General features: G+C 41.0%; 1 protein-coding gene across 2 annotated transcripts in view; it reads left to right on the top strand.

Moving 5' to 3' along the window:
- sall1a (spalt-like transcription factor 1a) overlaps positions 1-21,484 on the top strand; it is a 55,331-nt gene extending 33,847 nt beyond the window's left edge. Inside the window, exons 1-3 of one of the 2 annotated variants that reach the window (XM_015027913.1) lie at positions 9,700-10,707; positions 15,561-18,970; positions 19,802-21,484. In XM_015027913.1, coding sequence (XP_014883399.1) covers positions 10,635-10,707; positions 15,561-18,970; positions 19,802-20,248 — 3,930 coding nt within the window. In that variant the 5' untranslated portion in view covers positions 9,700-10,634 and the 3' untranslated portion in view covers positions 20,249-21,484. Of the gene's footprint in view, positions 1-9,699; positions 10,708-15,560; positions 18,971-19,801 lie in introns of those variants that run through there. The other variant, XM_015027912.1, reaches the window with a different exon arrangement.
- The last annotated feature ends 569 nt before the right edge of the window (positions 21,485-22,053 follow it).

Raw genomic sequence — 22,053 nt, 5'->3', positions numbered from 1 at the left:
AGCCGCTGACTTCATTTTCGCCAGTAGAAGAAGAAGTGCGTGGTGCATGCTGGGATAGTTGTCAGAACGCTGGTTTGTTAAAAGTTTGACTGACCTGCAGGTCATTTAGCACCACGTTCTCCACGAACATGCTGTGCGCGACCTGAGAAGGGTGACTGTCGTCCGGCCACGCACCGGCCCAGTTGCGGAAGGCTCTCCTCGCTGACCGGAGTCGGACTATTTTGTTGACATTCTTTATGTCAACAAAGTGGCTTTAGACATTCATCCGGGGTGCTTTGACTAGGGTTACCAAGGGACCAGCCCCTATACATTTAAAGCCGGGGGGGGGAAGAGAGACAGAGACTGCGGCGGCAGAGTGTCGGTTGGTCTGTGTTACCCAGAAAGCAGTTGGGCACAATATCGCAAAATCAACACTTTGAGTGAAACAATGACTGGGGCAGCCTACTATATAAGTTACTCAGGGACCACTTTTGTAGATTACAGAACAAATCGCGTCCCGTAAAGGTTCAATATGGGACGGGTGGCAACCCTAACTGTAGCGTCTATTCTATGCGCCTTATAATGAGATGCGCCTTATAATGCGGTGCGCCTAATAGTGTGGAAAATATGGAAAAAAGAATCTGTGCCTATCCTGCTCTTCTTTGGTTTTTAACTCTTTTACATAATACTCTGCAATATCATTCCTCCTGATTTCCATCTCCAGCCTTTAATCGAACAATTTATGTTAACCATCATGTTTTTTTTGTTGTTGTTTTGTTTAGTGGTTGAACTTTAATAAAATTTTAATCAAATTAATTGCAGAGTCTCTAATTAAATCATCTTAATTCAATAAATTTTAATCAAAATTATATTGAAATAAGCAAAATTCTGAACTCACCTTTGTTGTTGCTAAATTATTGAATAAATACACAAGAGCTCAATAACAAATGTATTTACTTTTGTAATGTATTATTTTGGTTATTCAACCATCAGCTTTTATACCCATTTCAAATTAGAAATCAATGATCATGCATGTAACTTCTTTGAAAAAATGTCATTATGAATGTGGACTGTAGATGCTGACATTAGTGTCTGATTGCTGCTGTTTGTTGCCAATGTCTTCCATCGCTGATGTTTGCAAATATTACTTGTGCATCAGATTTACAGATCTACCAGAAACATGCGAAAACAAAGGTTCTGCTCAGAACTTTTGTCTTCACAAAGTTTTGTTTTGTATATAAATAAAAAAATATGATTGTTAAAATTTTCATTGTAATTAATTAATAAAAATGAACACATTGAAGTTGATTCTGACCCTTGTTTTGAGCTTATTTCCCTGAAACATAGTTTTCCAACTTGCTTTGATATTTTATTGCAAATCATTATTTATTGGGGTGAAATGTGGCCTTGCAAAACCTACACTTGCGTGTTGTTTGTATTTCTCCGAAACCTCAGAGAAGGCATCATTTTGCAGAAGTACGTCTATTTGAAACTCAAACCATAAAGTATTTTTGAGATGTTTCTCAGAACACCGCTAAGGTTTTCAGGTAACTTGGAAACAACAACAACAAAAATCAAGCAAACGGCTCATAAAGTGGGCCATGGCAGACCGGAATGGCCAGATTGGATTTTCAAGTACTAACTATATATCTTGTCGGGACCAGCAAAATAACCGCGTCATCCACATTGATTGCCACAAACGATCGGCAAGCAGAAAAAACTTAAGATGCGTTCAGTGAAACCAGTCACCCCATCATGCCTCCACCTGCAGTAAACCCTATAAAATCACCATTATTTCAGGAAACACTAGTGGAAAAAAGTTAAAGAAATATGCCATTTTCAAGTTAAGGTGAATCATGAAAGTATATTATTAATTGCCACATAAAGATTGAGACGCACTGCATTGAATAAGAACAACTAGAACTCAATCCTCACTTCAGTTATGCAGGTTTTAGTTAATTCCTCCAGGTTGTAAATGCATTTGGACTGAACTAGATTTATATGACTGTTATACGGAAATGAAGGAATAAATAGATTTTTACCAATTTGAGTTCTGGAGACAATCGTCCCCATCACCAGTTGGTTGCTGTCGTGACCTGTGGATCGTCCACTATATTCTACCTCAAACATGTACGTTTGACACCCATGAAGGTGAAAATTTATAAACTTTGTCACATTATTATTTATTAAAGGAAAATTCCTTAATTCCTTAGGAAAAAAGTTCATGTGTAAGACTCCACATTGAAGTCTGCTCAAATTGATTGTCCAGGACGTTTTCTAAAGCCAAGAAATCACCTCGAACACATAAGATTTCTGTCACTCATATGCAAGCCGTATACAACTTTTTTATGGCAGTCCGAAAGCCCCAAATCTGACCTTTTATTCCAAAAATATCCAATTTGTGCCACTTCCATTTGTGCACCAAATTGGATATGTATCCAATAGTTTTTGAAGGGTCTTCAGTTGAATTTCATCTGACTTTTACATCGTTCGACTGCGCATCGTACTGCTCTGCAGAAGTTCCAGTCAATGCTCCACAAAATGCCGTTACTATTAGTTGTGGTTTCTTTTTTCTGAGCTTCTTTCATCTTATGATCTTCAGACAATACTGTCACCTCCCCTTGCTCGGTATCAATTAATACTGAACTGAACCGTGCACTGCTGTATGACGTCTTCGGTTTACTTCTGTGCATGCGGGGCGCTTTGCGGTTGTAAACCGTTCAGACAGAAGTCTGATTGTGGTCACATTTAATTGATAGTATGAACGACCGAGCAAAAACAAAAACAAACAAAAAAAAAACAAACAAAAAAACAGATTTCAGCATCAAGACCTGCTGTGCGAACACAGCCATGTTGTTGTCAATTACACTTATTTACTACTTTCACCGTCTACTGTTAGTCCTCACAACCTCTGCTGGCCCAGATGTTCACCATGCAGAAATAGGTTGTTTGGTTCTTTTGTAAATTTCATGTCGCTTTAGCGTTCCTGTAGTACTTAAAAAGGGAAATCACATAAAAGGTGTGAAGAAAGAGGAACAAACAACAATCAAGAAACAGAGGGGGGAACAAGATGTGGCAGAAAAGCAGCAAATTCGGGAAGTGGTGGCACCGCTGCAACTTTCCTCGGTTTACCCCTGAAGGTAGTGTTTTCTCCACTCATCAGGGACTTCTCTGATGTCCCGTATCCGACTAGACTTCCACAAGTGGGGTAAATAAAGAACGACAAGCCCTTCCCCCTTCACCTCCAGGCAGGTTTTCTCCACAGCTCCACCTCTATCCATGTCAACATGCAGCAATGCAACAATACGTGGAGATGATGTTTCATTTCACTTCAGCTGTGCTTGTTAATAGATGCTACATTTTTATTTTTTTTTGCAGAGTTTAAGAAAAAGAATTTGCCCTTCATGTTTTATGATGCGGTTGTGAACACAGACTTCCTCTCTGACGTGCGCGCACGCAAACTTACATGGAGAGCTCTAGTGTGGTTACAGGGAGAAATAAGAGGACCTCACATAGAGTTTGTAACACTGTTCCTCCCAATAACACATTGCTGATTTCACCCACTGAAACCTCAGTGCTTTACAATATGTGCTCATGCTTGTTTTAAATAGCAATTAAGGATTGTGAGGCGTCATATTTAGTGCTTTTTCCTGTATTGGGACATATCAAGTAGCACGGGGACCATCTGGAGAATATGGATAAATTATGTGCTGCTGACTGATTTAGTTGGCATCGTGAAAACAAGCCTATCAGCACATCCTCAAATAAAAGCGGGAAAAGCAGGAAGAACGAAAGGTGAGACAGAGGATGAAGATTAAACTTTAAATATATTTCGAAAATTAATGTTTACAACATAAAAGCTGATTCTGTTTTAGTTTTATGAGCTCCTGTTTTATGCAGTCTGTCGATTTTAAATCAAAGCAAACCAGCACTACAATGACAAGCAACACCAGTAGCTCCTCCAGGGTCCAGACAGAGAGTCTAGGAGCTCCAAAGGAGGCTCCAAACCGATTCCTCTCCCTCTTTAGCTCCAGGCCAGTCGGGAACGAGCCGGAGATCAATAGCTTGTGCTTGCCTAAAGCCATGCCATTCCTCAGCCGGGACACTGATGCTAACTATCAATAGCAATAAGGGGCTGTCTGAGGCACAGTTAACTGCTGGCAGACCAACACAGCTGTCTGGCAGCAGTTGATAAACATCTTGTGCCCAGAGTTGCAGCGAATAAAACCACTTGATATGTTTCAACTCTGTGGGTGTATTTACTGTAAGAATGCGAGTGTGTGTGTGTGTGTGTGTGTGTTTTTTTTTTTTTTACGTGGCGTGTCTGCTGGCTCAGTGGTTACCTGCACGCTGCTTTGTTGTGTGCTTCCATTGCTCGCCCGGCTTGCTCTGCGGCTGTGACACAGACATCACATGTGTATATACTGTACGTTCTGTGTTTACGAGCGTGTGAAGTAATGCAGGGATAATTCGATGTGTAATTTTTAGTTTTGCTTCCAGGTTCTTAAAAATACATAAACACTCGGCATTCGGGGGGGGTTATGTCTGTAATCTCTTCAAGATGTTTTTGAAGGGTGCATGTCCTCACCAACCTCCAGCCCTTTAAGCGGGTTTTGTGTGCGTCGGCGCAATCCACCTCCAGCCCTGCGAAACGTCTAACCATCTAAGCGTCTCACTTCGTCCAAATATCATCCGTCAATGTCATATGAAAGCGGAATGTGTTTGTCAAGAATCCGAAGGAGCTAAAATTGGGACTCTTGGTGGTCGTCCAGTGCCATGGTGTTTCTCGTTACTGCAACTCAAGCGAGCATGTTTAATCAGATACAATCAAGAGAATTTGGTTCATAACAATTGAAGGATTTAATGATTGCATTTTGGTGACTGAGAAAATCTATGTGGGGGGCGGGGGAGGACGTCAAGTGCACAATAATGAGAAACAGGCATTTTGTTAATCAGATTAAAGAATAGGACTGGATGCACGTTATGTACACAAGGGAGATTCATGAATATTAATGATTATCTGAAGAGATAAACCTGATTTCAGATGTAACATCTGAATGCCATCGTTTCCACAAATATGTGGATTTGGGTTTCTGGTTGACTTCTCTCTGTCTGCGGTATCTGGTTTCCTGTTCTACCAGTCAGAATGACTGTCACTGCCCTCTCTTCTCTCACTGATAACAGGAAGGTGGAGGTTCCTTGTCAGCCATCCATCAACACATATCTCTTTAACACTTGTACTTGAGCAGCTAAAGCTGATACACTGCCACAGTCAGAGGTGAGACCAAGTCATTATTTTACAAGCCTCAAGGAAATCTGAAGTTTTCTCACCTAAGTTTTAAATCCTAAATCTGTCGATCCCTGTTTTAGTCCAAACCCTGATTCTACAAGTCATGTGTCGAGACCTGAGAGCTAAACACTGAATTTTAAGTCTTCAATAAGCTATTTCATCTATTACGCAAGTTGATCACATAATCATACAAGTTTCAAAATGCAAAATGTATTAATGCAACTTCAGCTATGAATATATTTGACAGTATAAATATAAAGTTGAGTTGAACTTCAAATGAATCCATCTCAAAGAACATTAGGATTTATGTTCTTACCCTTTTTTACTGTTCCACACAAAGAAAGTGAATTTCCTGTCAAACTATTATTTTAAAGTGACAGTCTGAATAAGCCCTTTAAAGTCTGATGCAAAAAATAATTGTTAGTAAGTTTAGATTTTAAAATTTGAGCTGTTTACCTGATGCTTTTACCAAAATACACTAAAAGTACTTTTCAAACATTGCCTGGCTTTTTTTTTTCTTTTTTTTTTTTTTGCTTTATCACAACTGATACATTAGGACATAATTCTGACTAAACAGGTAAATTTTTCCATGCATTTTATAAAACATATGTAATATTTTAGATATAAGTTTTCTAAGGAAGGTATTAGTTTTGCTAAAGCAGCAGAGGTCTAAGAAAAAAAGGACAGAGAAACAATCGATGCCTTCTAGACTGCAGTTCTACAGTTGCTCACCAAGAAAATGATCTGGCATTTACATTTAAGTAACTTTAATTTAAAAAACAATAGTTAATGCAGGTTTTAAAAATATTCTAAATATTCTAGGTTCTTGTTAAACAAGACAAGCGAATGTATCACTTTTACTCTTGGATTATATTTTTTTTTTTTGTGAAACAGATGATGAGAGCATGTAACTATTTCATTTACTTTTACTAAAAGACTTTCCAGCTTTTTTTCTTTTTTTTTTACATCAACTAAAAAAAACAACTTTTTAATACTTACTAGCCTTGATTTATTGTTCATTGCGTAATTTCAAGCGGTGGAGGAAGCTGGTCGCTGTGGCCTCTGTGTCCATGGTTTGTTTTTCCCATTCAGGGATTTTGGCAGAGAATGTTACTTGATTCAAGCAATTTATGAAACATCAAGTATTTTCAACTCCGGTAGCCTGATCCAAGCAAAATCACTAGTCACGGGTGTTAAAGTGTACGTCGAGTCTGAGGTCTTTTGTGATTTAATCAAGTCAAGTCTAAAGTCTCAACTGTATGACTTACATGCAATTCATGTGATTTAGCCTCCCCACCTCTGGTCAAAGCTGACCCACATTTACAGACTCTTCCTCTCTGTGTCTCTCTCTTTTTTCCCTCTCTCTCTCTCTCTCTCTCTCTCTCTCTGACACCCACACTGTCTTGTTGGAACGCACGAAGCCCCATCAACCTTCTGCACTTCACTGACACCCTTGAAATGTTTGTTTGTTTGTTTTTACCCCTAAACAGGACAGCACTGGAAGGAGGGAAGAGTGTCTGAAACTGCAGCTGAGATGATGTAAAAACAAACACGGCCCACTGATATTGGGTGATGCTCCAGGAAGTTGTAGGGGAGGCGGGAGGGTGGAGCAATCTGTGCGGACAAGTGGTGGCAGGACTGATGGAGGACAATGGAGAGGGTTTGATCTCTTAATTAATGGAGGTTGGCTCGTGCTGCTGCAGGTAGTGAATTTTAATTATTGAGGCTTCCTCCGGTACAAGCGGAGCTCTAATTCTCCCTCATACTTCAACTATATTTTCCCTCTGTCTTTAATGGGCCTAAAAATTATGCAGCAAAGCTATGCAATTAAAACAATATCCATAAATAAAACTATTTGTACACCTTTTAAAGCAGCGTTTTAGGTTGCGTTCTCCGCGACGTTTCCTGCAGGACACCTTGAACACATCTATGCCGTGTTTTTACAGGGTTTACAGTGACAGCATGTGCAGCTTGATGGATGGAAAATGTGGTCTTATTTCTCTATTTCTTTGAGCATGAGGCCAGCTTTAAACAATCCCTTTAATCAAGCTCCTAATCCTTTTGAAAAGACGTCAGCGTGCCATTAATAAGGCCATGCACTACTTCATATGTGTGTTAGGAATGATGGTCAGGGACTTCAGTGTTTGGTCTAAATTGAAAATAATGGGGACGGATTTTTAATGCATCATAAAAACTTTACTTTTATTTTAAACTAGTTATGTTTTTATTCTATAACTTGAACAGTTCTTTCCTTATACATATAAATATATATTTGTAGCTTCTGTCTAGTAAACTTAAAATTAATACTTTTCAGCATATGGACGCTGCAGTTCTGAGAATGTGCATCCTGGTGAAACTGAAACCATGAAGTTTTTTCGCCACTCAAGCTCCTGTGATCTCTCTCTCTCTCTCTCACACACACACACACACACACACACACACACACACACACACACACACGCAGGGACACTGACGTGCAGCTGACCCAGATGAAGGCCTGATCCAGCTCGTTGTAATTCCCTCAGCGTCTTGCATGGAGCAGCGGAGCAGTGCCGGTGAATAGAAACCCCACCACGTGTTGAATACGGTGTCAGACAGAGAGAAAAACAGAGGGAGGCTCTTTCCAGTTAGAAATACACCGTGTGAGGATCACTAACAGCTCCGGTTTGGGAGAATCCACCGCTTTAACTACCGCATTATGCGCTCAAACGCGCCGCTGTTCCTGAGCCATATATGATCAATCATGACGTGTCAGTGATAATGGTGAATGATGGCGCGCGGGCCCAGACCTGATCTGATATGGAGCGCGCACTATTGATTGCGCGTGACAGACAGTGCGCAAAGCTTTCTGGCGTCAGTAAGATTTTTTTTTTTTTTTTTTTTTTTTTTTAAGGAGCGGCAACTGGTGGAATGAAACATAGGTGGATTAAATTGAACAGTTTAATAATTACATAATTATTATTTAAAAATTGAAATTAATTTCTTGTATATTTATTGTTATTATTATAATAAATATTGATATTTGAAATACAACTATTTTTTTATTCGATTGAAGAAGCGCGCATTTCATTTGATTCCTTCTGAGTTTGTTCTGCGGTGGAGTTTTATTGCAATATTTCAGTAAACAATAAACAATAAAATATTATATATGTTTTTTTATTATTATTATTTAGACAAATAGGCAAATGTTTTGAAACTTTTTCACTGTCTGCCCCTCCAAACTGTCACCCACCCCCACCGTGGCTGTTAACACTGTATCCTCTGCGTCCTGAGTGAATCTCCTTTTAAAATGTCTGCCGCTCGCCTGGGCTGCAAATCACCCTGTTTACAATCTCACACCAACACTCACATCAATTAACTGGCCATTGATTTTCCCGCCCGGGACATTACAATATTGCAGATCTACCCCCCGCATCACCCCCACCTTTCTTTCTTTCTTTTTTTTTTTTTCCTTCTGCAACATTTTAAAGTTTCGCAGCTCATAATTGCCGGTGCACCCATTGATGTGCGCATCTCTGATTCAGGTGGACACAGCTTAAAATTCAATTTAGCTGCCGTCCTTCAGAAGTGAAAATATGTCTAAATTCAGACTTGAATGATTTTTAATTATTTGCGATCAAGCAAAAAAAAATAAAAATAAAAAAAAAAGAAGAAGATCTCTCAGGGCCATCAGAAGTATCTGATTTTCCCCTCTTCCTCTCTCTCCATTTTTACTCCCATGAATAAGTAAATAGTGAGGCTAGTCGAAACTAAAAGATAGCTGACACAAGAGTGGACCAGATCCATCTATAGCCTGCAGCTCCTCTTTAAATATTCAGGGAAAAATAATGGCATCCGAGGCATCACCTATAGTAACGTTATTATCTTCATTTCTCAAGATCAGCCCGCAACTGAGAGCTTCGTTTATCTTTTTCAGGTAATAAATCTGCTTGACTCAGCGCTCACGTGAAGGCCCCTCTGGGACCTCTTGCCCCCTTGTAACATAATAATAATAATAATAATAATAATAATAATAATTTGATATTTATGTAAGTTATACATTTATTATCTCAGCAATTAAAAAATATCAAATTTATCATAAGGAAAAGTAGTCAGATAAACTGACAATTTCAAGCAAACACCAAGTTTTTATTAATATTTTTCATAACTGAATGGATATGCACGTCTTAAGTGCATTCTCGTAAAAAAAAAAATTGCTGCGCTCTAAAATTAAAAGCTGTATCTCTCTTAATTCGGATGAAAAGTCTTCGCTCTCTGCGCTCCTCTCAACACCCCGGCGCGCACTGCACTTTTGGATCTGCTGCGCGAAATCAGAGAGAGAGAGAGAGAGAGGAGGGAGGAGGTAGAGAGAGGAAGGTAGAGCGAAAGAGAGAGAGAGAGAGCGAAGGGAAAAAAGGAGAGGATGTTAGAAGGAGGTGGAGGTGAGTGGCGGAGTGACTGAATAGCCCGGTAACCAATCACGTCTTCGATGGGCCGGGCTCCGAGTTCGTCCCGCTGCCGCTTCACGGGCCCTCAAAGTTTGTTTATTCGCAGAGCGCTGTGCATGATGAAAACGTGTTAGTTAAGTAACTCCCTTTCTGCAAATAATAATCTAATAAAACGCTGTTTTGTTTTTTGGATGTCCCGAATCAGCAGCGTGGACTTTTAAAGGAACGCGTCTTTTCGCGTGGAACGTTTATGCCGGTTTTTCTTTCTTTTTTCTTCGTTTTCTTTAATGTTTTTGTTTTGTTTTGTTTTTGTTTTTTTCTTGGCACACGAAACTCTCCAGGCAGTTTGGTGTTCAACGTAACAAGAACCCGAATCCCAACCATCTTTATGCCAGAGCGCTGCAAAGTGAGAGAAAGAGAGAGAGAGAAGAAAGTTTGCCGAGAGAACGGCGGAGAGGCTGCGGTGCGCATCTATCCAAACTGATCGCTGCTGAATCTGCGTGAACGACCAAAAGATCCGGCCGCAGGAATGGACTCGAGAAGCTGACATTCCCCTGTAGTAGTCCAGATAAGCCCCTGGCTTGGCTCACAGAAGGGGTTAAACCGTATCCAAAGGGAGTTTGGAAAAGCCAGCCTTTCTTTCCCGTACGGATCAACTCATTGGGTGGGAGCTGAGAGAGAGACAAGAGTCCCCAGCAAATCAGGAGCTAATTGATTAAAGAGACTTCATTTGAATAGGAGGGGGGCTGGCGAGGTGCCAATCGCCTTTCAAAGAAGCCCCCCCTCCAGCCCTCCACCACCTCCGTATGATTAATCGCACAGCATTATTGATAATCATAACGGGGCACATGCGCGGTGGATGGGCTCGATTTACGTAATTTTTGAGGAGGTTTTGTAGTCATTTTTTTTATTCTTTGCCTGCTGATGTGCCAGCCAGCATGTCGCGGAGGAAACAAGCGAAGCCGCAACACTTCCAGTCCGACCCTCATCTGCCTTTACTGGAGCACAATGGTGAGTCTGCCCCTGCTTCTGTACGAGTGCGCCCACTTTTTAACCGTGTTTTATAGAAACTTGACGGGAAAGCCGATCTTTAAAGTTAAAAATCTATCTTTGACTTCTAACAGAACTTTGATATTTTCTTAAATCACTTTTTTCCCCTTATTTTGGCAAATAAGATTTTAATCACTTTCATAATCACTCATCTGTACTAAACAAACTTAAAATAATTTAGAAAGTAAACAGAATTTACACATGTCTGAACGTTTGCGTTCTTTAAGTTTTAAAATATATCTGCATCTGAATTAAAATAAATTAAAATAAAACAAAAACTCACGCCGGGCGCAGTGTTTGCTGGACTCCCCTCCGTGCGCCGACACGGACCACCCTGTCTCTCCGACCGGGACCCCGCTCCCCCGGCTTCAGTCCTGCGCTATAAAGACGAAGCGCTCTCGGCGTTTCCGCTCTTTTAAGGAAAGTCACAATAACAAATTGCTCCTTATCTCTTTACATGTCTGCGCTTTATTTACGCGAGTCAGACGGATTAAAACATCCACAATGTGGTCAAAAAAGAGAGAAAGATAATAAAATACTTTTTCCACTTTGTTTTTCACCTTCTGTAAGGATCGACTCATCCTTACAATTTTTTTTTTGCGCAAAAACTGAAAGTTCAGCCTCACACTGGATGAGACGCGCACACTCCAAAGTGCAGCCCTCTTTTTTTTCTTTCTTTTTTTTTTTTTTAAATATTTCTTGATGTAAATCAGCGCCGGCCACAGATAAGGTAGTCATTTTATTTCTTCTGCCTACAAACACCATTTCACTTTCAAAGTTGTGTATTTGCATGCGGCGTGTGAATCCTTTATGTTTGGCTTTTGCTCCTAAAATGAGGGACGAGTTTGCACAAAGTGACATTCGAAAGTGCGACTGCATAGGAAACGAGGCTCTCAGTGTTTTTGGAGCTACAGGAAAATGGCATAGAACCTGGAGTTGATCACATTTTTGCAAGGTTTTCAGAGTTAAAGAAATACATGAATGAAACTATGATATTGATAAGGACGTTAGATAACTTACATGACGTGTGTTTTGTTTAGTCACACGTAATACCGAGCGCTCAGTACTAAGAAACGAGAAAATCTTCTGTTTTTCTTCTAAAAATAAAAGTTAATGTATATTAATCAAATGTCTGCTTGAAATATTTTCACTCCTTACTCTGGTTTGCTGAGGAGTTCACAACACTATATGAGAATAAAAAATAAGATGCAGTAAATAAAAATAAAAGGTACATCTGATCTTACTCAGGTCCTATTTAAGGCCTTCAAATGTAACACACACATTGTAAATATTTTTTCCTAAATGTAACAAAATAGTGCTGAATTATTTCTTGAGAACGAAACGTACAAGCACTTTTGCAGTCCAGTTCATGTATTATTATTATTATTTTTTTTCTGGGAGAGGGCATGCTAGTTCATGCAATACTTAAAAGTAAATCTCTGAGTGTTGTATACATTCTCCTCAATTTCAATAACTTAAAAAGTCAACTTTTTTCCACTCAAGTATATTCCCGGCTATTTTGCATGTAGAAGTAAATACAAGTGTCCCATATGTGTGTAATTGTCCAATTACACACGACGCAGACGTCGTCTGTGTGAGTTTAGAAATCCTTCGCTGAGACAGTGCCAGTGTTATTGAAAGAGTTTTGTGAGAGCTGTGCGATGCGGAAGTGAAACAGAGAGTTGTGATGCTGAGGGCGCTGCAGTTGCCTGGGAGGTCGGGCATGAGAGCCGCAGAGGGTGGGATGTCGAGCTGTTTTAACCTTTGCCAGTGGCCCCTCTGTGTGGAGGTGATCAGAGTTCAGGGCCCAGTGTGTTCCTCTCAGCCCTGTCATTGAGCGTGCTGATCGGAGCTGCAGCAAGGCCTCGACTTTTTATTTAAGTGTGTGGTGTGTGACTGCGGGGCCTTATCAATGTCGTGTCCATCCCCTTGCGCCCTATCAGAGTGGACCCCCCTGGAAGAGAAGACTGGGTAGGCAGTCTTCTCTTTGAAGGAAACACTGTTGTTCCCTTCAAAGACAGAGTGCAGTTGCTTGTCAACCTGCCAGTGTTTATGTGGTGTGAGTCTAGGTGTAGCATGAAGGACTTGCTTTGTGTCTTTCCCTCCCCTTAAGTTTTAATCGTGTCACCGGGGCAGAGCTTCTGAGATGTGAGTCTCTTCCTGGACCTTCGGCAGCTTTTAGTGGAACCCCATCCAGTGTTCTGTGGGCTGGAGACGACGTGAACAGAAACCCCTCTGAAGTTACAAGTGTCAGGAAGCTCACAGAGGCCCCCTGCGAAAAAATAACGTAGGATCTCTCAAAGCTCGCCTTTAAATTTTTCAACTAATCCTTGCTTTTCAAACTCTGTCCTCCGACTCTTTGTCTTTTCTAACTCCTTTTAGTGTTGCACCCTTTCTTTGTGCACAAACTCTATAGACATTTTGCACAATCCTTCATACCTACTTGACTTTATCTTAATTTTAATTCGAAGTTAATCCTTGCTATTCTGGGACTTAAGCCTAATGCTAGCATCTGCGTTGTTGGTTATACTTGTCTTATGTGGTCAGTGGATTTGTGGTGATGAATTGACTCAGATTTGATCCGTCTTTGGTCATCAAGTAAAATATGGCAGAGTTTGAAGATCAAATTTGCAGTTCCGGGAAGTTACTGATGTAAACAATATTCTTTTGGCTTGTAAAAATATCATTACTGTTTTCTGATGTCGTTGTTTTAACTTAACACTGAACAAGGCAAGATGAGACCAACCATTGCAGTATTAGTCAAATACGAGTACTGTTTAATAGTGGCTTAATTAGTAACGTGACAAATGGCCAATTTTAAATTTGCTTTATTTTTTTACTTGATCTTACAGCAAACGTTTTATTGGATTTGCATTAAAACTTTTTAATCATATTTTTGACATATTTGAAATTAGGAAGATAACTATAAATTTATTGCATGCTTTTTTTATTTTAAAGTGAAAGTTTGTTTCAAATATTCTGTTTTTCAACTAGGTATCTTGGTAGTATTTTATTGTAGTATTGTCTTTTAGACAACACACGCTTTAACTCAAAAAGACATCGTTTATTTAAGATTAATCTCGCATTTCGCCAAATAAATTAATAATTAATTAATACTTAATATTTTTTTTTCTTTTTGAGTGTATTCCAAATTCCTGTGTATTTTTCCATTTTTGTCACTCTCCGTTTGTGTAAAGTGGAGGGGGGAAAAAAGATATATGTTTTTTTTAATTTGTGTAGTCTTTACACACGCGTATACACACACACTCACGCACACAGTTTTTTTTTTTTCTTTAAAATTTAACACTCTGATTGTAGGTCGGCGGGTGGGTGGAAGGGGGGATTTAACATGAAAAGTTATCATTAAAGTTGAATCTTCCGTGTTTGCATGGTTTGGTGGTGTGAGGGTCGGGGTTTACTGTCATGGCAACTTTGCGTTATCCAGTGTCTCTGAGCGGAGAAACATTGAGGGAGATAATCCCTGAATTAAACAGGATCTGCTTTGAGTCGACTGGGATGAGCAGAGGGCCAGGCTGCGCCGACGATCCCCGCCGCTCCCATGCTGCGCGAACAATGGGAAGGCATCCTGTCTCTCTGTGGGGCAGGGCTGCGCTCCTCTGGGTTTCATTTGCAAATGAATTCTTGGCGCTGATGAAAGTGTTTTGAGGGGCCGGAGCCACAATGAAAGGGATTCATAGAGAAATGCAATTTGTAAATCAACTTGTATGTTAAATAGCAAGATTTTAGTGTGACAAAGAGGGACGTGAATGAGGAAAGTCTGGGGCGCAGCAGTTGTTCTGGGGCCAGGGTGTTGTCTTCCCTTTTCACTATCTGAATTATCATGTTTTAATAAAAAGGAATATTTAGAAAACCTACTTCTGTGTGCATGCCAGTTAGAGACATAGCTTTTAAATGATTGTCTGAGTAAAAGCAGAAGTTTCTGTCTGCAATGCTTGTTCATTGAGCTGCCTTGTCCTGTTTGTCAGTTTTGGCAAGTTTGTGATGCAGACTAGAATATACAGTGCTAGCCCTCTGTGATAAAACACACTTTTTAAAATTCTGTAAACTTTTTCATTCTTTTCTGTTTTTCCATTTTCAGTAAATTGCTGTTTTTTTTTACAGCAAATTTGTCAGATTTTTTTTATTATTCAGTCATGGCTTTATATGTTATATATATATTCTAGTTGGTGTAAACAAATCTGGGCGTCACAAGCTGTGTTGTTTTTGCCTTACTGTGACTGCGGGGATGGTGAAAACAAATTAGTTTAGTGACATGGATAACCTGTCCAAGTTGCCCATAGTTGGCTAAAAATGAGCAAAGTTGACAGCATATTGAAAGTCTAATAAGTCCCCAAATGCTTTTTTCTTTCACCGAATGGACAAGAAGACTTTGAAGGGCATGAGTTATAGGAAATCAATGCTTTTCTATGAAATTTCATTAAGAACCAATGTCCTCGCTTCACTCTGTTTAATATTTTGATGGATTATCTGAAGAAAATGATTACCTTCTGCGGGCCTGATGAAACTCATACGCACATCTCTAAAGATCCCTTTTAAACAATATTTGCATAGCTCCTATTGATTTTATATCTCGGCTCATCATGTTTCTGAGGTTACTGTGTTGAATAAAGCATTTTTTTTTAATTTTCTTGGCTTATTGTTGTCTTAGAATCATTGTTTTTGTGAGCACTTCAAAAGGATAAGTGTAAAACTGATTAACTTAAGATTAACAACAATGGAAGCTGACAAGATAAAGCTGCTTTTTCAGCTGTAAAATATCTCTAATCACTAATCCTCTGTTTCCTATTTTTCAGGGGACACGGAACTTTGCTCCGAGGACCCCCCCTGCAAGGAGTCAGACGCCCATGTCTGCAGCAGATGTTGCGCTGAGTTCTTTGAACTTTCAGATCTCGAGGAACACCAGAAAAATTGCACTAAGAATCAGTTAGTTTTGATAGTGAATGAAAATCCTGCCTCCCCTGCTGGAAGTTTCTCACCCGGGTCTCCTTCCCATAATCCTGATGACCAGATGAATGACACAGCTAATAACACTAATCAAACAGAGTGCAGTGACCTTTTGGAGCCCAACATCCTTGAAAAAGACGAATCCATGGATGTGGATGTTTCCGGAATGAGCAGTGGCCACGAAGAGGAAGGCGGTCAAATAGAGAGTGGGAGCTCTATTGATACAGTCAGTGGCCATGCAGGGAGGGGCACCGCTGGCCCTGCAGTAGGTACTTCAGCAATCTCTGCCTCACTACCTCAGGTCAGTAACCTCACTGAACTGGGAAACTTCTCTATGATCAACAGCAATGTCATAATTGAAAATCTGCAGAGCACTAAGGTGGCCGTGGCTCAATTCTCCCAAGAGAACAGGTCCACTGGAGGGCCCAGGGTGGCTGTGCCAGCCCTAATGGAGCAGCTTCTAGCCCTGCAACAGCAGCAGATCCACCAGCTGCAGCTCATAGAGCAAATTCGTCATCAGATACTACTATTAGCTTCTCAGTCCCCAGAAATGCAGGTACCCCCAACTTCTGCTCCAGGCACAATGGGGCCTGCTGCCAGCCCACTGACCACACTCAGCTCACATCTCTCTCAACAGCTGGCTGCAGCCGCAGGCCTCGCGCAGAACCTGGCAAGTCAGTCAGCCAGCATTAGTAGCCTGAAACAGCTGGCTGCAGCAGCGCAGCTACCTCAGCCCAACCCAAGCAGTAGTGAGACATCTCAGAGTGTTACGACACTGGGACCATCAACAGTCAATCCTCAGTCCTCTGACAAGAGGCCTAGTGTTATGAGTAGCCTCCACTCTCAGCTAAGTAACTCCTCGCTTCCTAAAACATCAACGCCAGCATTTGGAATAGGTAGCTTGCTAAGTTCTGCAGTGAATCCCCTTCTACCTCAGCCCCCACCTGGAAACCCCATGTTCTCAAGCTCTCTGCCCAGTGTTGGCACCACCGTTGAGGACCTAAACTCTCTAGCTGTTCTAGCCCAACAGAGAAAAGGCAAGCCACCAAATGTAACTTCATTTGAACACAAAACTAGCTCCGATGAGGCTTTCTTCAAACATAAGTGCAGGTTTTGTGGCAAGGTATTTGGAAGTGATAGTGCCTTGCAAATCCATCTTCGCTCTCACACTGGTGAGAGACCATACAAGTGTAATATCTGTGGTAATCGCTTCTCCACCCGAGGTAACCTGAAGGTGCATTTCCAGCGTCATAAAGAAAAATACCCTCATATCCAGATGAACCCGTATCCTGTCCCTGAGCATCTAGACAATATACCAACTAGTACTGGTATACCATATGGTATGTCCATGCCACCTGAGAAACCTGTTACCAGCTGGCTTGACAGCAAACCAGTTTTACCCACTCTGACCACCTCAGTTGGTATGCTTCTTCCACCAACTATGCCGAGCTTGCCCCATTTCATCAAAAAGGAAGATCATTCTATAGCCATAGCTAGCCCTTCTGTTACTGCAAAGAATGACTCAGGTGCAACTGAGCTTTTAGATAAAAGTAACAATAATGTGTCTGAAGAGGGTGAAGGTGCAACTTTGCCTACCTCAAATGGAAAAACTGAAGAAAGAAGCCACTCATCAGTCTTAATGACAAATGTGAGCTCTGCATCAGAGAGTACTGCAGAATATACAACTTCTAACAGCCCACCCATGATGACCAACCCACTCATGCCTCTTTTGACTGATCAGTTCAAAGCTAAGTTTCCTTTTGGAGGTATCTTGGATCCTCTCCAGGGGTCAGAGACCTCCAAACTTCAGCAGCTTGTGGAAAACATTGACAGGAAGGTGACAGACCCAAACGAATGTGTCATCTGCCACCGGGTGCTGAGCTGCCAGAGTGCTCTAAAAATGCACTATCGCACTCACACAGGGGAGAGGCCGTTTAAGTGTAAAATTTGCGGCAGAGCATTCACCACCAAGGGAAATCTAAAGACCCACTACAGTGTTCACAGGGCTATGCCTCCTCTAAGAGTTCAACACTCCTGCCCCATTTGTCAGAAAAAGTTCACAAATGCCGTGGTTCTACAGCAACATATTCGCATGCATATGGGTGGGCAGATCCCCAACACCCCTCTGCCAGAGAGTTATCCAGAGTCCATGGCATCTGATACTGGCTCATTTGAGGAGAGAAACTTTGATGATCTTGACAATTTCTCTGATGACAACTTGGAGGGTATGGAAGAAGGCCCAGATAGCAGTGTGCCAGACACACCCAGGTCAGTTGATGCTTCCCAAGACAGTTTGTGTAACTCACCAACTCCCCATGAAATGGGAAACCAAGAGGGGCAGGAGAAAAGTGGTCAAGAAAATTCTCAGAGTAATGAAATGGAAGAGGTTCCAACCGGTCAGTTGAAGCTTAGTGCAAATGGCTTTGTTGAGGGGGATTGCCTCACCAATGACTCCTCATCTCTCGGAGGGGATGTTGAAAGCCAAAGTGCCGGGAGTCCAGCTGTGTCAGAATCTACCTCCTCCATGCAGGCGCCATCCCCCACTAGCATGCAGCCACAAGCACGCAAATCTCCCAGCCTTGAAGAAAGGCACCAGAGGGCCTTATCTATGGACCACACCAGTGCAAGCCTCCTGCACTCTCACCCCTCCAACATCGGAGCCCTAGATCTGACATCTGTCAATCCCTCAAAAGACCCTCTGGGCATGATATTTCCCTTCCGTGAGCGTAGCACCATCAAAAACACATCTTGTGACATCTGTGGAAAAACCTTTGCTTGTCAGAGTGCCTTGGACATTCACTATCGAAGCCATACCAAAGAACGACCATTTATTTGCACGGCTTGTAACAGAGGTTTTTCCACCAAGGGTAACCTCAAGCAGCACATGTTAACTCATCAAATGAGAGACCTGCCCTCCCAGCTCTTCGAGCCCTCAAACACCAGCCTGTCCTCTAGCCCAACTCCTTCTCTCCTCTCTGTTGGGCCTCTCAGCAAACCTGAGGTCAATGGCTTCCTCCACAGCCTCCACCAAGAGAACAAGGACGTCACCCCAGGCTTAATCACGTCATCTGCATCCACCTCCCCGGTGCTCTCTGCAGCTCCGCCACGCAGGACTCCAAAACAACATTTCTGCAACACCTGTGGGAAGTGTTTCTCCTCATCTAGTGCTCTACAAATCCATGAGAGAACCCACACGGGGGAAAAACCATTTGCCTGCAGCATCTGTGGTCGGGCCTTCACCACCAAAGGAAACCTCAAGGTAAATTAAAAAGAAAATAAGAAATACACTGCTAGGCCTTCTGGTTAGTTGTACTCCACTTGTCATATAAGTTGAAGTTGAATGTGATGAACTAAATGAGATAAGTGCACAGAGTTAGTTATAACAGTGATCTAGGTCAGACTGTGTTTTTCCACAGGGAAAGTCACATGCTCAGTCAGAAAAGCATCTGCTCAATGATCAACAGAAACTTGTAACTAGTGTGCACTGAACATAAAAAACAAAAAAAACATTTTAGTGCCAAATTCTGGTCTCAAACAAAATTTACTTCCAAGTTAGCTTCTAAGATTTCATTTTCAGAAATATATATTCATCTTTAGCTTTAGTTTTTTAGCTATGTTTTAGTTGTAAATAAAATAATTTTTAAAATACAATTTTAAAAAAGTTGTATTTACGGATTATGAAGAGGAAGAAGTGTTTATGAAAACACAATATCAACAGATGTGAAACGCCACATGTATTGTTGTCTGAAGTAATACAAATAGACAGTATTATTTGGCACAAACTGGGTAGGTTTCCGTGAGATGAGCTAATTAAAGTTCAGATTAAACACTATGGGTCAGTCTTGCCAAAATAAGATGTTTACAGCCTGTTGGTACCTCACACAGCATAGGCAGCTAACCAGGCTGCAGCTCCCTGGGTGTGAAGCCATTTAAATACCGTCAAGCATTATGATTATTTTTTTCCATTGCATCATCTCATGTGCAGCTCCTGTGGCCAAGATTGTAAACAACACTAATTTTCATCCCTTTCTGTGTCTGTCCTCCCCTCCTTCTGTTCCTTTTATTTCCTCCTCCCTCTCCACCTGCATAGGTCCACATGGGCACACACATGTGGAACAGTGCTCCTGCCAGACGTGGCCGCAGGCTCTCTGTGGACGGACCAATGGCCTTCTTGGGCACAAACCCAGTCAAGTTCCCTGAAATCTTTCAGAAAGACATGGCATCAAGGCATCAAGCGAGCAACGGAGATCCGGCTAGCTTCTGGAACCAGTACGCTGCGGCCTTTTCCAATGGGCTGGCGATGAAGACAAATGAAATCTCTGTCATCCAGAATGGAGGCATCCCACCTCTGTCGGGCGGAGTGGGGAACGGGGGCAGCTCTCCGATAGGCGGCCTCACAGGCAGCCTGGACAAGCTGCACAGTGCAGAGCCCAACGCCGCTCTCGCCGGCCTCGAGAAAATGGCCAACACAGAGAACGGGTCCCACTTCCGGTTCACACGCTTCATGGAGGACAATAAAGAGATTGTCACCAATTAGACTGCAATGCTCCCGTGTTGGGCACAGACACGCAGAGGTGCCTCTAGGCACCGTGAACATATGTGTACACATGGAGAAGAGGAGACCGGAAGAAAACAAGACGAGGATAAAAATCAACTGAACTGCTTTGCTCACCATTGAATCTTTACGAACACTCGTGTGAAGACAAGTTGCTTTTTTTGTACAATGTACATGTTATAGTTTTACGGAGCTTATTTATTAGTGATTATAACCTTGCTTGAAAACAAGTGGAAACATTAACAGTTAGGGTTTGTTTATTTTTAAAACCAGAATGGGTATGTATGGGTGCTTTAAATATGTGCTTCAGAGACTTAGAAAATCTGGTTGGATAACCTAACCTTGGCATTAAGTTATTTTCTGTCTGTAGTAGCTATAACTGAGCTGTCTGTGTTCATGTGATACATTAGCCCTGTAATAAAACAAACGTTCTGTAAATAATGTACACTGATCTCCTGTAGATGGTCTAACATCTGTGTGTTTCCCTTCCCCTTTTCGAGACAAAACAATGACATTCAAGCAAGGGACAAAATGATGTGGTAGTTCCTATTTTCTAGTTGTTATTTACCTTTATCTTATTTAAAGAAGACAAAATATTAAAGTTTGCTACATTTCACGAGTTTCTTTAGTGTTAACTTGTTTTATTGTTACAGTCCCTGGCTATTTTACTTTTCATTTTTCTGTTTACTTACATTTTTTCCTTCTCTCTCTTTTTTTTTTTTCCTTTTTGTTGCTCTTGTCTTGAGGGGAGCAAGACGTTTACACAGAGGGGGAATATTCTGTCGGGTTTATTTTATTTGGAACTGTGGCAGCCAATCAGTCGAGACGGACTCTCCTTTAGTTTCTCAGCTGGATTTCCACATTGCTGCTATGTCCCAGCATCCTCCCTATGTCATCAAGTGCAAAGTCATGTGCTGAAGCTTCTGTAAATACATTCAGATTTGGAAATGCAACTTCCTTTGTGGGATAATGTACATACTGATCACATGAGAAGTCCATCACGGCCAGAAATGGGTGGGTAGGGGATACAAACTGAGAGCGTTTTTATAAATATAAATATATATTGGGTATGACAACCTTCGGACTGTTACATGCACTTTCTTGGAAAGTTGGAAGATCTTTATGGGTCCAGTTTCTCTACACTTTAATACCTACTAACAACTAAGATACTGTAATTCTTTACTCTAATAATCAAATACATCAGTTTTCCAAAAGAAACATCTTGTGTGTGTTTGTGTGCTTTTATTCTCTTTGTAAAGAAAAAAATAAATGCATTCTCGTTTTTTTTTCATTTTTCCGCACTAATTCAAGTTATTATTAAACTTGAAATATCTTTCGAGCTTCATATTTTTAAATAATCGCGGTTTTGAATTTATTTTTTGATGTGAGATTAAAGTTTCCCACTTTAATTTAAAAATAAGGTTCTGATGTAAATTTCAAAAAAGGAAGAAAAAAATCGAGCAAAGCAATTTCTTTAGCTTAAGCATTAATTAATACATTTTGAAGGCTTGTATTTCGGAGGTGAAACTAATTGCGTTTCTTCTGCTTTTTTTTATTTATTTTTTTTCTTTTTCTTAATTCGACAAAAATCCGGCGCAATGAGCGCTATCACGATGCCAAATTTCCGACTGTTTAAATTTTTTTGACTTACCTAAAAAAAAAAAAAAAAAAAGAATCCTCCAGCTGCATTCAATTTAACACATCGCTGCACATCCTGCAGCGCAGGATCTGCTCGTTTCTCCCCAGTCCAGCATCCTCGGCGCGCTCCCTCTCTTTCCCTTTCCTCT

The sequence above is a fragment of the Poecilia latipinna genome, unplaced genomic scaffold (assembly GCF_001443285.1).
Source record: "Poecilia latipinna isolate Pla-1442-1.1 unplaced genomic scaffold, P_latipinna-1.0 Scaffold109, whole genome shotgun sequence".
Taxonomy (NCBI): domain Eukaryota; kingdom Metazoa; phylum Chordata; class Actinopteri; order Cyprinodontiformes; family Poeciliidae; genus Poecilia; species Poecilia latipinna.
Note: the sequence above shows the minus strand (reverse complement) of the source record. Positions and strands in the feature narration are given on the sequence as shown.